The sequence below is a fragment of the Belonocnema kinseyi genome, chromosome 1 (genome assembly GCF_010883055.1).
Source record: "Belonocnema kinseyi isolate 2016_QV_RU_SX_M_011 chromosome 1, B_treatae_v1, whole genome shotgun sequence".
In the NCBI taxonomy this organism is placed as follows: domain Eukaryota; kingdom Metazoa; phylum Arthropoda; class Insecta; order Hymenoptera; family Cynipidae; genus Belonocnema; species Belonocnema kinseyi.
In genome coordinates this window covers 96,172,273-96,190,351 of record NC_046657.1, presented here as the reverse complement: position 1 = coordinate 96,190,351, position 18,079 = coordinate 96,172,273, and the positions used below count along the sequence as shown (strand labels likewise).

The 18,079-nt window shown below is 33.8% G+C and overlaps 1 protein-coding gene across 1 annotated transcript in view; it reads left to right on the top strand.

Annotated features, from left to right (window-relative positions):
- Nucleotides 1-18,079, top strand: part of LOC117178905 — a 128,026-nt gene that overhangs the window by 20,093 nt on the left and 89,854 nt on the right. Inside the window, exons 4-7 of the mRNA XM_033370448.1 lie at nucleotides 7,907-8,084; nucleotides 8,949-9,160; nucleotides 10,962-11,354; nucleotides 16,888-17,182. Coding sequence (XP_033226339.1) covers nucleotides 7,907-8,084; nucleotides 8,949-9,160; nucleotides 10,962-11,354; nucleotides 16,888-17,182 — 1,078 coding nt within the window. The remainder of the gene's footprint in view (nucleotides 1-7,906; nucleotides 8,085-8,948; nucleotides 9,161-10,961; nucleotides 11,355-16,887; nucleotides 17,183-18,079) is intronic.

Genomic DNA, 18,079 nt, shown 5'->3' with positions numbered 1-18,079 from the left:
GCTTTACGTGTAGTTCAATAAATTTCTGTTAATTCAGGTCAGGTGAGGTCAGGTTCTGTTGGGTAAAGTTATGTTAAATAAGTTGATATCAGACAAGGGTTGTTCCTTCACAGTTGTCGACATGTTTTTGAAGTGACAATTTGAATCACTGGCATTATTTGAAATTTATTTGCCTCAGTTCATGATTTTTTGTCATTTTTTGAGGCTATGGCTCAACCATGACATGATGAGTGCTTTTTGGTACCGAATTTGAATTCAGTGCCCCAAAATCCATAGGAATACGTGTGTCTTGTTACCAGATCCGCACACCTTTCTTTTTTTGTGTGGCCGTGTTATTAATTCATCTGCGCTTACAAATAAATTAAAAGGTTCGGTAGGGCGAGCTAAATTGAGCGTCATTCCGAACGTTAAGGACGTTATGAAATCCAGACGATCAATTGTTTCTGCAGACGGTAAGGTCTATGAAGCATCTATTCATTCCTCGCAAACAGGTGGCCCATGAGCTTCAATCTTTGTAGCATAGTTAAGATTTTGAGGAGGAGGAAAATAGTCCACCTCCTGTGGTGAAGAGAGATGCTGACTCTGCAGGATTAAAGACACCTCTAAGAAAACGTTCGAGGATGGCAGTTCTGGAGGACCGTGTGAATAATATGTTCACAAAACCATCTAAAAAGATTGTTGAGTTGATGGGGGCAGGATTTAAGGAATCATCAAGGCAAGAGGTCGATGAAAAGGACTCCCTAAGATCAGGGCTCAAAGTATTTCTTGCCAAAAGTTGGGAATAGTAGGTTGGAATAAAATAAGGCATAAGGAGGTGCAAGAAAAGCTTCATGCTGCTCCAGTGATAGAGAATAACGAAAGGAATGAAAATACTGGCGCAAAAGCACTCGGGGGCCTATGAAGATATTAATTAAGGAGACCTCAGATGATTTTCTTCACTTTACTTTTGCTATAAGAACGGAGATTATTCAGATGGGATAGAAAGTATTTAAGTCTACGGAGAATTATCAGGCAGCAAAGCTAGCGGAAATCCCTCCATCAGAGTTCCATCTTGTTGTGAGAATTCACTTTCAATGTTTTTAGATCAAGAATGAAGATATTTCTAAGTTTAAGGTCAAGTCAAATCGCTCTGTTGCCTTGATTGGATCTTTTTGACCAAGAAAGAAGGATCAGCGTTCACATATAATGTGACAATCCGATTCCAGAAGGCCAGTAAAACACGTTATTCCGCAGTGGAAACAGAGAAAAGTTCCCGATTCTGTACTATAAATGCTCAAAGGATATGTGATACCAATCGTAAAAAGCCCTTTGTGGTACATCCATCAAACGAAAACATAAAGAGATTCGCCACCAAAGCATCTTATTAGATGTCGATGGAAATGAGAAACTTACTGGATTTTAGTGTGATAGAAAAGGTTGTGTAGATAACAGGGTTTATTTCTCCGATGTTTCTCGTTCCAAAACCAGACGGAAAGTTTCGTTAGATATTAAATTTATGCCGTCTAAATGTATACATTTTCCCAAAAAAGTTTCAGTTAATAAGTCAGCTAAAGGTACCAAAATTCCTTCAAAGAAATGATTTTTTTTGGTAAAGTTGGATTTATTGTAGGCTTATTTCCATATTCCAATAACACGGTATCGTCGAAGATATCTTTGCCTCTCGTACATTATTCAGGTTTATAACATGGCTTGCCTCCCATTTAGCCTTGCAAATGCCCCACTGGCTTTCTCCAGGATAACCAATTGTTTAGCGAGTGTTTTTCATCAAGAAGGAATCCGGACATTAGTTTATCTGGACGACTTCTTGTTGGCTCATCAGAATCAGCGAATACTTCAAGATCAGATGAGTCGAGTGATTCATCGTCTTCGGTTCTTGGATTGGCTGATAAATACCCGAAAGTCTGTTAAGACTCCTATAAGAGAGTTGAAATTTTTAGGAATAACATAGAACACGGAAGCTAACGTGATGAATTTACCAGACGACAAAAAGATTCGAATTTTGAAGCACGTTCATCGCATCAGATTGACAGGAAGATGGGACTGGGCATTAGGAATGTGCTTGCTAGGAAAAATCAATTCTGTATCAATAGTGTGACCCTTGAGGCGCCTGTTTTTATGCGAACTACAGAGAGCAAGTCGAAGTATATTGAAAAAAAAAACAGAGAAGGAAGTTCTCGTTACCACTAGTAACGTTTAACGATTGTGTTTAGTGGGAACAGACCATTCAAATTATTGATAGTGCAATCAGAAAACAAAACTGTTGTAGCATACATACGTAAGCAGGGAGGGACTCGGACCAAGGTCCTTCTGGCCGTACCGACATGGAGGTCTAGAAAATACGAGGTGGAGTGACTTAATAGTAGATCTTAATTGTACAAAAAGAGCTGAGCTCCGGTCCCTTGGTTAAATCCTTGCTCAAAGAGATCAGTATTAAAGAAGTTAAAGTGGTTACTCCTAGGAAAGAAATTTGGGAATGTAGAAATTCATATACAGTGGTTGAAACGACACCCTCTGAATGCGGAACGCATTTTTCAAGTTTCGAGGCACACAACCTTGTTGCTTCTCCTTGCCTTCGGAATGAGGATTCATAATTTGACGCTCTTATGTTTTGATTCGAAAAGCTGCATATTTCAGAATGATTTTATATTTTGTTGACCTGTTTTCGGATCGAAAACAGATAACGCTCAGTACAGACAGTTAGGCACAGTCAGGTTGGAAGTTAATTAAATTGGATCAATCGGTGTATGATTTAGCAAGTTGGATCACACAGTTGATAATGGTATCAGCTGATTAAAGGAAAGCATGTTTGGAATTGACAAGTCTTTTTATCACAACTAGAGAAAAGGCAGTATTAAACTTAAAATTTTTCAAGATTTGAGGACCTATTTGGCATACATTAGCAAGCCTATTTGCCTGTGAATTCTATAGGAATTTTATCGTATATCTCCACTCGGCAAGTAGGTTTGTACCAATTTATGCTTGTTGCAATTTTTGTTTAGAATTCTCCCAATTTGAATCATATCGGTTAATATTTATGGGTGACGCAAATACCATAAAGTGTCCCACTGATTTAATATCGGAAAACGTCAGGTTTTTGTAAATCCAATATTTAGATGCAATGATATGTCACAAATAATTCTGTGTTTCAGTATATTGCTCAGAATTATTCTGAGATAAAAACAAACGATTTTTAACCATTTTTATAGTTCCCTAAAGAACACCCCACAAGTGACAAATTTGAATTTTGCGTGATATTTCGGCTTATTAACGCTTTTGGAAAGTTTTTTTTCGTAAATAATCAATAATCGTAATTATAAGAATATCGAGTCATTTTGAACTAATTTAAATTTTTTAAACAATTTTAATTTGTTTCAATATTTGTATTCAAGTAAGTCGCGAAATGAAAGTATTTTATATGGGTCATGAGTTTTTTAATCAATAATAAAAATAAAATAATTTGCTTAAATAATTTAAAAATCATTTAAATAAAATGTATTCGTTCAAGTAGATAGTTTGCATAAAAAAAAATCAGGAGAAACAATTCTGAATTCTGAACAATATATTGAAACACGGACTTATATGTGTCATATCATTGTGTTTAAATAATAGATTTACAAAAAGCTGACTTTCCCCTATTAAATAAATACTATTTGCGCCACCCCTAAACTGCACGAATTTCGAGATCTTTTTTTTTGTTGAAATTCGAGCAAAACTTGAGAGTGAGGGAAGAAATTCAAAAAGTGAAAATTAAGGGTAGCCCTATTGGACATTCTGTAAACTTGTAAAGGGGAGCGTTTTGAAAGGCTGAACAGAAAGTACATTACTACTTACGGGGAAGTATCAGGACAATGTGAGACGTACCACTTTTAAATGTTATATTTATTATCCTTGTGGGAAAAATTATTTTAAAATAATGAAAATTCAAAGCATCCTTTAATTTCTAAGCGTTTAAAGAATAATCTAGGATCTAGGGGTTTAAATGAGGAACAGATTATTATATTATTCAGATTACAAAATTGATTGTTACAATTTTTATTTAATATTGGGCACTGACTCCGGTTAGTCTAGTAATAATACACATGAAATATTATTTTCTATTCTATTCCATTTTTTTTAATAAAGTACTATTAAAAAATGCAGCATATATTAGCTGCTTTCACTATTTGGTTAGTTTAGTTTTTATTTTTGTATATTCATTTACAAAAACATGTTTACACTTAGAAGCAAACTGAACACTTTTCTGTTTTTTTTAATGAATTTATTCACATAAACTATGTTCCGAGAAAACTCATTTGTTAAAATTGGTACTAATTTCATTTAATTAATTAAAAATTCTAATTTTAATTACGATTTCATTGGGTGAAGTTTACGGTTCACATTTAGTGTTTAAGCAATAAATATTTTTATGAGGGTTGGGGACGTTTTAAAAAAATCAATAAAATATGGCACTTCTATCTTCAGAGTTCTGTCTTAGGTAAATTGTTATTACCCCGTTCAGGTTCATTTTGAAGACCTCTCGCTAGGGAGATTTGCTATAAGGGAAAGTAGTACGAGGTGGATACGAGTACGAGGTTAGTTTCAGTATGAATTGAATAATAGAAAAAATGGTTGGGATTTAAAACAAAAGTTCTGTGGTATTTTGTTAAAAGTAGCAAAATTAAGAATACATTTTATAATTAGCCTTATAACCACTTACTGGCCCTTTTTTACATTCTCAAAATTTATGATAGAGAAAGTATTAGAATTGTCCGAAATTTAACATCACAGTTTTTAAACGGATCTCCACGTTTTGAGACCCCCTGAATCCGAAAATCAAGTTTTATACGATGGCGTCTGCCTGCCCGTCCGTCCGTAAACACAATAACTCTCGAAAAAATCAAAAGATCAAATCCATCTTTGGAACACTTTTTTCAGGTCCTAAAAGAAAGGACGAGTTCGTTAATCAGCCATTTTTGATAAAAATGCAAAAAGTGAGCGCACTTTGAAAATGTTTGAAAACACTTTTTTTCTGAAGTTGAAAATTATATGTACGGATATTTATAGTGTTAAAAATGACAAACAATTTATCCTTATGACTTTTTTCAATAAAATGAACATTTTAAGAGTTATAGCATTTTCAAAATTTTATTAATCAACCGAAAATTCAAATTTTAGGCAAAAACACGCACGCTATGAAAAAAGTCATGAGAAGAAAAACATTGCTTTTTGAAATCCGTACAAGATTAATATAACAGATTTTTTTATTTTCTTGGAAAATCGAACATTCAAATTTTGACTGCACAAAAAATAATGAAGAATCAAAAATTCCATTTTGTGTCCAAACTATGTAGGATACGAAAAAAGATGAATTAAGAAAAATTGTTATACCAAAAAAGACATACAATATCGTTAAGTATCACTTCTTGGTAGGACGCGTACCTTTTGTTTTATTCGTGCAAAATAACATTGAAAATAAAAAAATTAAATAAAAAAATTTGTGGAAAAACGACGAAAGTTACGAGAAAAAAAAGATTCAAGAAAACCTGTTCACAAATGTCTGTCGGGAATCGAGCGCGCGGCGCAAGTGTCAGGGTGAGAATGTGTACCTCAAAGCCTAAACAGGTTTGAGAAACTTAATCATTGACCATACTTAATTAAGTAGACAATTTAGTATATGAAGACGCATAAAAATACTGCCATCTGCAGGAGATCTTTTTGATAAAGTTTTATTCAAGCATTCCAAATGCAAAGAATAAATATCCGAGTGCGAGATTCAATCGTCGCGTGCCCTAGGCGCGCTCAAACTTGCGAGCGAAGCGAGTCGCGCTCGATAAGAATGTGCCCGCAAAGCGGGCAGATTTTTAATTGAAATATTGGAAAAAGTGTTTTTGACATGAGGTTGAAAAATTTGTGTGCTGACATATTATCATTTGTTAAATTAAATTGATTTCGCTATTTTTCAACGGTTTCTTTAATTTGCTAAAATCTTGACTTCAACATTATCTAATGATTAATTCTTTTAATTTTGCTTGAAAATATATTTTACCTGATTTTAAGAGAGGTTCAAAGTTTATTGTTGTTTACCATAGTCTGTATCAATGACGGTCAATGCTGCTTGTTAAATACGACACACACTGAAAAAACTATATCGCACAAATTACAATATATATCGTAATTATCGCATTATAATAGCGCAAAATCGTGATATCGTACATTGCAAGTTTTTACATTATATACGCATAATTGTGCAATCTATAACCTAAGAAATAGGGATTCCCATCCGTCAGTTACATTTTGCGCTTTTGCTAAATTGTATTAAGTAAGTTCTAATTCGTCTACAATAATGTGATTTATTTCGGAGGAAATATATCAGTAAGTACATATTTTTTGTGTTTTCTGTCGTAGATTCTACATGTTGTACTGAAATTTGCTCACTTCAGCGCGAAGCAGTCGACGAGTTCAGAATTATTTTCCTAACCTCAATGAAACTTTCGCCGAAATATGTTTAATTATTAATAGTTGCAGGTCTTACCTGCAGCAAATTTTTAATTTTCTCTGTGATTGTTTTAAATCTAGAGTCCCGATTTATAGCTCGAACTGATTCATACTCTGCCTTTTTCCCATTGCTGCTAAGGACGTCGTAACAGACGACAGCAACGAAATTTAACTTCATTTTTGTATGTGATATTAGTGCATTATAATATCGTACAAAGCTCCAGGACCTGATTGTACGTTATCATATTGCGCTTTCTTGCAATATAGAAGTTTTGCGATATCATTGTGCGATATCTTTTTCCCGTGCAGTTTGAAGCTCGCACAATTTTCAAAATTTATTAAAATAATAACTGCAGAAAAGAAAAAATATTTCTAAATAACAGTTTAGATTTTTGTCTTATGAATTTATAGACAATGTCCTTCAACAACTGATGAGGAAGGCTTAAAATGCGAATATTCACTTCGTACCACCTGAATACAATTGCAAAAGGTTAAAAACGTATAAAATAAAAAATGCAAGATAAATGGTTGATATAATTAATGTGATGTCATTGCTACCTTCAAATTAATGATACAGATTTATTTTGGTATGTAATACTTTTCACATTTGTTTATCATTTTTATCAATATTATTCTTTTGGTAGTTTTTATCCACCTCGCACGGAGAAAACGATATCGCAAGAATTGCATTATATAACGTAATTCCTGCGCTATATATCGTAATTGTTACATTATAATAGCATAACATCGTGATAACGTACATTGCAAGATTTTACATTATATTATTATTTTATTATATTATATATACGAGGGTTCGTATCGATATTAGTGCATTATAATATCCTAAAAAGCTCCGGAACCTGCTTGTACGTTATCATATTGCGCTTTATTTCCATACAGAGGTTTTGCGATATCATTGTGCGATATCTTTTTCTCCGTGCGTACTGGTTTCCCCTATGAATTGCTGTCTTTCGTTGCTAGACGAGTTGTTATTAAAAATAGCTAGGTGGATTTTACGGTCCTTTTCTAGAGGGATTGTTTTATGGCAATCTTGCTATAGAAAGATTGTTAATTAGGATTTACTGCATAGATTTTTATGAAGCGCCCTGACAGTTTTTACTGGAATTTTTCTGCTTGGTTGCTAGAATACTGTTTCTTGGTTCATGGTGATGGTAAATAAAAGGAGTCTTCCCGGGCGGAAAAATCATACACAGTGGAAAATATACATAATTTGTTCCACTATGTATAAACTATATGTAATTTTTCTGCCCAGGTTACTATTCGTTATTAGTTAGATTATGATTAGGCCATTATTTAGAAAGTTATTGCTATGAACAGATGTTTCAGGGGAAATTTTTCTGACTTTAATGTTGAGGAAGATTATTTAAATAATTAGAATAATAAAATATAATTTTAAAAATGTATTTTGCAGAGTAGTGATTTCAACGTCTCCGGAATCACTTTCCACTGGAACGATGGAATATTTGGGATGGCTTTACAGCCATCAGGAGATGGTTATAGTACATTATACTTCCATCCTCTTTGCAGCACGAAGGAATTTTCTGTCAGTACGAAGTTTCTCAGGGACCAACAACTTGTTAATGGACCAGGTAAATCTTTACTTTAATTAGCTATGTGCGAAATCTGGAGACGAAGTTGGAATGTACTGTCAGAGCACGAGGTGGTGATGTCATCAATTTTACCTGAAATTTGTAGGGCAAGATACGAGCAAAACAAAAAATAGATTTAATTTCAATTTCCCGTAAATAGAGATTACGAAAATTAAGAAAATAAAGTATTAATATTAATTTTTATTGTTTCTGAAATACCAAGCTCTTAAAAACCTTTTTCTAATGGCACTATACTCATGTTCCGAAAATCACCGGAAGCAGGTATATTTCGTTTTTTGCAGTTTTAATTTAAAAAATGCCCCGCCGGCCCGCTTGTTAACTTACATACCGGCCATAAGGGCCCGTTTCATGTGGATGGCCACATATTTATGTAAAAGTAAAAGTTTTGTAGTTCAACTTACATATCTCGACTGTTTACAAAAAACTTAAACGGAAACAAGCCTGCTAAATACTATACTATGCAGTGCGATATGTAGTTTATTTACTTTGCGTTTATTTTTATTCTTGACTATATAAAAATTAATTGAAATCTTTACTTTTTTCACCATATAATCAATATTTACAACAGTTCAGTTTCCATTCTCGCTATCAGTTGTTGTAGGGGTCGACGTGTACACGTACTCAATAATTATCACCCGAGTCTAACGTTCTGTTTGGCCACTTATCTGCAATTTTACGACTAAAAATGTATGAACAAGGAGAATAAATAATACCTTGCAGTCCAGGAGACTTATTTTGGATGTTGAGAAAGAAGAAGGGCCAATTAGAATAATAGTCATAATAACTATCATGTGCAAAGCGGTAGTAAATTATCTTATGTCATGTTTTTAAAAATATTTTTAGACACTGCTAGTCAATACAAATATCTGGGGTCACGAGGAAATAACGCACAAAGCAGTGTGAGCTTTTTGGAACCCAAAACTGGAATTCTTCTCTATGCTCTCGTTAATTTTAATGCCATCGCCTGCTGGAGGACTGGAACCCCCTATGATATTCAGAATCATCGACCTGTTTATATGAATAATGTTACCATGGTCTTCCCCAACGATCTAAAGGTTATTTCTCTTTTATTTCTAAAATAATGGTTTACATTTTTTTTATTTGATTTTCTCACAACAAAAACATTATTGAATAATTTTAATGTTAGAAATCCAAGTCTAACATTTTTAGAGGGAATCTTTTTATGTTCCACGACCTAAAATTCGAATCATAATCCTAAAGAACTGAAATATATACCTAAACGCATAATTAGAGAATTTTAAATGGAAGTAACGAAATTTAAACAAGAGTAATATTGAGCATTCAAAATTAAATAATCTCTACTTTTAAGTGTTCAAATTTAAACAAATTTAAATATTTAAAATTCAAAATCAGACAATTTAATATTCCAGATTAAACTTGTTTGATTGATAAGCATTCAAAATAAAAATATTTTTAATTGGACACCTTGAAGAATTAAAAATTCTGCATCGTGTATTGATGTTTTTAACACACGATTCAAGCTGAAACATACAAAATCAAAATTCACAGATTTTACATCTAAATTTTAGGCTTTCAAACTGGAGAAATTTGTTCAGTAGGAAGCTTACAAGAATAAAACACTTTGAACCGAGAACCTTTTAATATGTTAAGAAATTTAAAGTTGAAAGTGTTTTGAATTCAACAATCCAAAGTAAATGTTTAAAATTGTAATGGTTAAAGTATTCAGAATTAAATAATTTTTAATACCTATATTTAAGCAATACAATGGACATTACCCCCCCCCCCCATTATTAAGTAATTTTTAAATATCTGATTTTTTCTCTATAAATACAATATTTTATGTGTGAAAAAATTCTTGCCAATTTTTTATATAACAGTTTTTGATACAAAATAATAATATAAAATCATATTTTAGACAAAAGAATTTTTGATAAAGTTTTAATTTTTTGAAATATTAAACAAATACTACTAAGAAAATGTTGCGTACTGTTTTTTCACCCTTTCTTTCAAACACCATAATTTTTGTTTTATTCAAATGTATTTAAAGACCCATGTGCTTCATGTTACTGCACGAGAGCGTCAATATAAGGACAAGGGGATTGCCTCGCACTGTCCTTGCGACTAAATCAGTTTGTGGAAACGCAAAAAGTCTATAGAAACAGATGGTGATGCATTTTTCCACTGCCTGTGTACTGAGAAACTGCATGGGCCAGCACTTCTAGGAAGGACTGAATCGGTCAATCTTATATTAAAGCTCTTGCGTATTAAGTCTACACAACATTCTGTGCAAGCCTTCGATTGACTCTGCCATAACAACCTTATCATCTGCGAAAGCTAACCCACGTACTCTCACTGTCTCTAGATTCAAACCTTTTTCGTCTAAGAGGGTCATTCTTGGACATTTGTTAAGGAATAAAATAAATAGCCATGAAGACATAACGCATCCTTGCCTAACACCTTGCATAATATCGAACCAGTCACTGAGTTTTCCATTTACCTTCACACTCGCTTTGCAACTTGCATATATGATTTTCATTGCTTGTAGGAGCCATCCATTGATTCCGTAATCTTCCAGGACTTTCCAAAGTTTACTTCAATTATCTTGTCAAAACATTAAAATTTGTTTATTTAAAAAGCATACGATTTTCGTTTCAACTAGAACAAATTTACAACTTTTGACAAGCATCACATGAAGCTTCATAAACCCAAACTTTAATCTCATATGAACGAAAGCACTGACTAGTGTTGTTGTAACAGTAGACAGTTCGATAAATATATTTAAAGGAAAAAATCATCGTTTCAGTGAATGGAATTCTATATCCTGTAGTTTTCAGTAATTCTTAATAATATTAATGCTCATTCATTTTCTCTTAGATTGATTCGAACGGCAACATCTGGGTTCTTTCCGACCGTCTCCCAAAGTTTATGTATGACCGCCTGGACCCTCAGGACTACAATTTTCGAATTTTGACTGGTTCGTTGAAGGAAGCAGTTCAAGGAACTGCTTGTTCTCCAGATTATCCAAATCAACCTTCCCAGGTAATGACCAACAATAGAAGTGCATATGGCCGAAGTGATAATGGATATCAACAAAATGGAAGTGGTTTTAAACCAAACGGTAGCGGATATCAACCAAATGATAACGGATACCAACAAAACGGAAATGTATATCAACAAAGTGGGATTGCAGTGGAAAGTGGAAGCGAAAAATCATTTGATTCTTTATCAATCATTCTCGTGTTTTCTGTCTTCATTAAATTATTCATCTAAGTCATTTTTTAATTCACTATAAATAGGAACCTAAGTTATCTCTATAATACTGCCTATAATAGTTGATAAGAAAAACATTCCTGTTGTATTGAAATAGTTTAGACAAAAGTTGATGAGTTATAGCTTTGAAATTCGGAACCTTTTTAATTTCGATTCTTAAAATATTTTTTTGAAATTTGAAATCTTTTATTTTTTGATATTTTTAAGTCTGGGCACTTTTAACTTAAATTTTGTATGTTTTTTTAAAATGAGGTCTTTTTTAATTTAAGTCCTTTCGAATGCGCATTTTAACTTATTAAGTTTCAAGCGCTTTAAAATTGTGATGATCTTCATTTTTGACGCATTTTAATTTTCAACTTAAAAAAAAAAGAGTGTCCTTGAAAAGTATTAATATTATAAACAGACTTAGGGAAAGAGATTAAGAAAACCATTTTATACAAATCGTTTTTTGTACATTTTTTATTGCAGTTACTTTAAGGTCTATAATTTAGATTTTATTAGAGATCATACCTCTAGTTTTATCTAAAACTATACAAATAAATGAAGGGTGTCACGGCAGGAATAACGACATGTCTACCTGGCATTGTAGTGAAAGGATATATCCAAATTTGAACCTGAAGTGGACTTTTATTACAATAAACTATGATCAATAACACCGACATCTAAATCTTTGTATTCAATTACATTTTGTTCTTGTACTAAATAGTTACAAAATACAAGTGCAGTATTGTAAAATCAGTTTTTTTAAAGAAACGATTTTTTCAATTTAATTTTTCATTTCTTAGTTCTCTATTTGTCTCGCAATGCATTTATAATCTTTACGGCATATGTTTTATGTCAATTGGAATCTAAAAATGTTTAATAATCCATGGATTTACGAATCTCGAATGTGTTTCCCTTTTTTTTTTTTGAGAATACGATTTTTAGGAAGGTTTTTTCACTTTCCTGAAAAATGTATCCAAGTGGACTTACAGTTCTTTTGCCGCGACATCCTTCAAATGTTAACTATTATAGAAAAATATAATTGTACAGAACGTTCGTGAAAATATACCTACACCAGAGATACAAAAATTGCTTCCGATTCCACTTATTGTCTTATTGCCAGCTCCCGACTTAAAGCTGGGCTCTCCAGCTGTAGAATGGCCAGCCCCCGACTTAAATTTCTACCCGGGATTGACCTATTGATCAATCGATGCCCAACCAGTACCGGTTTATGAAGTTTTCAAGAAATGTTTATCCTGTTCATATGAACGAAGCTTTCTTCATATATTCAAAACAGAACAATACTATACCCAGTGTGTTTGTTCCTATTTTTGAGACGCATTGATCGACCTATTATGGAACGTTTCACAACCCACCAGTACCGATCTATGAAGTTTAAAAAAAATTTGTGTATTGTTTTTATATGAGAACAACTTTCTTCATACCAGAAACACTACTATACTACATCTGACATGTTTGTTTCCGTCTTTGAGACACATTGACTGACCTATTGCCAAACATTCTATGATCTCTTATTATCTGGCAATGCCGATTTATTAATTTTAAAAAAGACTGTGAAAAAATTCCTGAGAAATTTGGAGGGTTGCAAAAAGATATGGATTAGTCGGCCTGAAAATTCGGCACAACTATCCAAGCTTATGAAACATATTGGACCTATCATCCCGAATTTTAGAACGATGAGGCACTTAGATACAACAATGTATTATTTATCATGTTGTTGTGAGGAAATTTTTTTAATATAGGGAATATAACAATAATTTATATGATATATTTGTTCGTGTTTTCGAAGCGCATTGATTGCCCAATTGAGAAACCTTTTACCACCTACCATAACCTACCAATATCTTTTTAAAATTAATCGACAAGATTATTGACTTTGACATTTTGATGGGCTCTCTCATGTCTAATTTTCTGAAAATAAGACTTTTCTTAAGACCAAAACATAAGCTGAGCAAATATTGAGATACTCATTTTTGTTGTGTGGAAGCAAATTGCTCATGAAATAAGCACAAATAATTACAACAATAGTGAATATACACATGGTTTTTCAATACGGTATCTTTTTTTGTTTATTTCCAGTCAAGAAAAGTGAACAAAAAATTCCCTATGATCTTTTTCTATCAGACAACAAATTAAAAAAAAAACATAATTGGGATCTTTATGTAGACCGAATCCATTAAACATCAGGCATGTTCTATACTTTAATTCACATAATCTCTCAGCGATGAAATATGCTGTTTTTTAGAGAAAATTAGCCAACAAATAACAAATTTTCTCTTTAAAATGCTATAGTATTTGTTTAGCTAATGTAGACATTTAAATTTTCTTTTTGAAATCCGTCGAAAAAGTTTCAAAAAGTTGAAAATTAACGAAGTCATTACAATTTTTTTAAATATATAAAAAGTCGATTTTCACAAAAAATTTACACTCATATTTTCTAAATCGGCCTTACATAAGGAAAATACCCTTAAGTTTTATTTAAGCAAAGAAATTTTTATGGCCATTAGAATTTGTTTTTTTCAAAAAATTAAATTATCGCATTTTTCTCGAAAACAACGAAAGATACATGCAAATAAATTTTAACAAAAGTTTTCACATTAAAAAAAGTTCAACAAAAAAGGCCTTTGTTTCTTATGTGATATCTTACATCGTTTATGGGATAAGTTCAAAAATGATTTTTTCAGAAAAAGATTCCTTTGGCTTGAAAAATGGTTAAGCCCACATAAAGCTAATAAACCATACTGAAACTTCCTATATAGGAACCTACATAGGATTCTATATAGAAACCTACATAAGATTCTATATAGAAACCTACATAGGATTCTATATAGGATCCTACATAGGATCCTATTTGTTTCGCCTATAGGTGCCACCTATAGAAAATGACATAGGATCCTATATATGAATTTTTCAGCAGGCAAATGCTTTTCTTAAGGAAAAACTTTTAAAAAATAGTGTGCAAAATAGAAAAGGTGGGCTAAAATTTGTCAGTTATCGGTAAGATTGACATCATAACGAGGTGGTAGTTATTTGTGATTACTTTTGCATGATTGAATTTTGTGTTTAACTGATCAGTTTTGTCAGAAAAGATTAGTTCTTTCCTGATTTATCTTGTGCTTGGTGCAGGTTTCTCAAGTAGGATGTCTTCTTACATGGTTATCTGTACAACCTGTGGTATTTCTGTCACGAGGCCGAGGGGGTCAAGCGATTTACTGCACTACGTTAAATGCCAATCCTTTTGTTCATTAGGTTTTACTCATATTCCTATGTGGGTTCTGCCGTATGATTCCTTCAAGGAAAAGTGAAAAGGATCTTATGTAGGTTCTTATAGAGGAACCTATATACAGGAATAATTCCCATATGTATACAATGACACAGGATATTACAAAGGTTCCTGCACAGGAACCTGCGCAGGGAAAATTTTACTTGTGCGATTTAAATTTAATTTATTTATACATTCACACAACTCTGAGGATGCGAACCCTCGAACTGCTGACTCGACAGTTTCTAAACATAAACCAAGAGTGCGCAAACACGCACAGCCATCGATGCTAGACAATATAGGTCTTACACAATTTCTAGCCACTCATCCCAGGAACTCGAACCACAAATACTGTACTTACTGCACTTTTCCTTGAAGGAGTCATACGTCAGAGCCCACATAGGAACCCTCATAGGATCACGTACAGGTTCTTGAAAAGTTTCTATGTAGGATTTTATACAGGATTCTATATAGGAATTTTCAACAGGGTCGCATCAAACGTGTCAGCAATACAGGTTCTACGAGAGGACACTAAGCATCTCAGGCAGAGCGAACTGACTCAGGCATCTCAACTCTCTTATCTCGAGCGTAAATCTTACTCTCTTGAACAGATTGCCCTTGCCAACATACTTGAAATACACGTTTTACCTTAGAAACTTCTGAAAAATCTCCCGGAAATTATAGGCCAAATTCCTAATTCTCTTGCTCCGCCCCTTGCGAATGATAGTCTGTTAAGTATTTACAAACTCAATCAGACTAGATCAAATATAAAAATCACTCAACGACCGCCTATTATAGTCACAAAATCTAAGTAGCAGCAGACATGTGCCACTATTATTGAACAAAGCAAGAAGAACCCCATCTTCTTGATTAGCTCAACTGGCTGGTCTGTGAAGGAAATAACATTTCTATACATTAGAGAAGCTCTAATTCAGTATTCTGGGCAGATATACGAGCTGAGGAGGAACAAGAAAATCAAATATTTGTGGATGAGTCGCGGGAAAATCTTCGATAGAAAGCAGGACGGCTCAATGAGAGTTATTCTTGCCTACCTACAGGATCTCGACTTGCTACGATAGCAATCATGGTGTTTACAGGTGAACTTACACGATGTGTCAACGGCAGTTACCGTATATTATTTTCCTTTGAACGGTTTTTTTTATGTTGTAGCCCTTGTGGAAGTACTTTTCACATGCATAACTTCTATTATTTTCAGCATATTTTCCTTTCTCCTCTTTATTGTGGTTATATTATATTTTGGTGTGATATCTTTAATTAGTTTGAGTGATTATATCTATGATTTAAAGAGCTTTGTATCTTGTGAAGCATCTGGTCGGATCTATCTTGTTACTTTTTTCAGCTGACGCGGGATGTCATTTCCTCAGAGGGGCACTCTTGGATGAACGTCACTGTACTCTTATTTGTTATAATGTCCTCGAGAGAGCTTGGTTCGAAATTTTTCTTGTTACATGTCTTGACGGGTCTCCTCATTTGCTTCAGCCTGTCTTTCGCATCTTGTACTTGCACTCAAATATATAGATAAGCTCACAATTTAACACATAAATGCATAGTCTCTCCTGGCCCATTTTTTTCACTTTCAAATTTTCTTCAGCTCTCGTGATTATCAAATCATTGCAGTTTGAAAGACGTGATTGAAACCTGAAACCACCTCTAGTGCCGTTGTAATCAAGAATTATTTGCTGCTTCGTCAGTACAGAAAGGAGAGAATGGGAGGTAGAGTATGCCTTTACTTACATGCCAGTCGCTCAGGTTACGTGGTTGGCTGCAGCCCACAAGCAAATTATTCGATAGCGGATTATCTATTTCTTGCAGTCTCAGCCGGAAACGATCAATTGTTAGTGGGGGTGATTTACAAATCCTCTTAAGGCCAATTATAAAAAGGAATTGGAGTAAGATATTTTTGCGCTTGTTCCCAATTATAATAATATCATTTTAATGAGAGATTCAAACACAGAATTAAATACATATAATAATCTTACAATTTACTGTAAGTCTGTGGTTTTCCTTGCTGTTTTGTCCATTGTTCCGCATCACTACACTCACCACACTGACAAATTAACTGCTGATGGACAGCACCCTATTCTCTTTCTTTCCAATCATGATTCGATCAACATTGAATACCAAGTATCCTGTAACCTTCCAACTAGGCTGACTGTCACGTAGATCCATCGTCTGAATTATATTAAAGCGCAGGGATTTGATGACCACCTAAAGATTTACGATTTGGATAATATGATTTTACAGGTGCATGTTAACTTTAAGGTAAACGGGCTTTTTCCTATGTTAACGGAGGTCATTGACAAATTTGCGCCACTCTTTGTTCCAAGTTCACGCAAAGAAGACTCACACAACCAGTATAATGTCAACGCCATCAGAAAAATCGGAATGCAAAGGAGAATGTATGGCATTTTCTGCGATATTTGCGTCTCATTCCGCCTAAGTGTAGAAGACCTCGACGTAAACTTCATGCCTTCGGATTTACAACAGGCGTTTTCACTAACTAACCGGCCACCTGTAGTGCCTCCAACCCTAGCTCTGCGTAGCAATTCTTTTGAAGCCAGGGACCTCTCTTTCTCAGACATCTGCCCTGTATCTCTGATGGACACAACTTCTGAAGTTAATTGAAATGCGATTGGTCCAGACGGAGACTCTATTAAAATAATCAGACTTGCCCTGCGTGTTATTCTTTCAATTGTATTGCAGATTTATAACTTTTCTCAACAGAGTGGAATTTTTCTAAATAGCTGGAAAATGGCAGTTATCCGCACTGTTCCCAAGATCTCAAAGCCTTCTTCACTGAATGAATTCTGCCCTATCTCTATTTTGAACGCATTCTCTAAACTGCTTGAGCGTACTGTTCATCGCTAGCGAACACATTTTCTAGATAAGAATAAGTTAATGGAATCTTTTCGATCTGGCTTTAAAGCTAAACACAGCACATTAACCGCAGAGCCAAAATTTGACACCGATATCAAATTGACAATGGAGATGAAAGATGTCACAATGGTGGTTCTATTTAATTTCTCCAACTCATTCGACCCGGTGAACTATACTCTTCTACTTCGAAAATTAAAATCTTTTAAATTATCATGGTTCAGGTATTAAATGGTTTGAGTCTAAATTATCTGGTTCAAGTATCAAATGATTAAAGTCTTGCACCAGCAATAGGTGGAAACGCATCATAAATAGTAAGGGCGAATTAACCAACTGGGTAAAGGTTAAATTGGGTTCCCTAAAGGTCTTCTCTCTCTCCTAGTTTATTTATTATTTACACTTCTGATCTAGGTGGCAAATTAAAATTCTACAAATATTATAAATATGCAGATGACATTAAACTCTATCTACGAGGGTGGATTGATAAGTTTCCGGCCTGACCAAGAGATGGCGCCACTAGGCCTACCTTGAGGTGGCGTTCTATAGTACCATCCTTAGATAG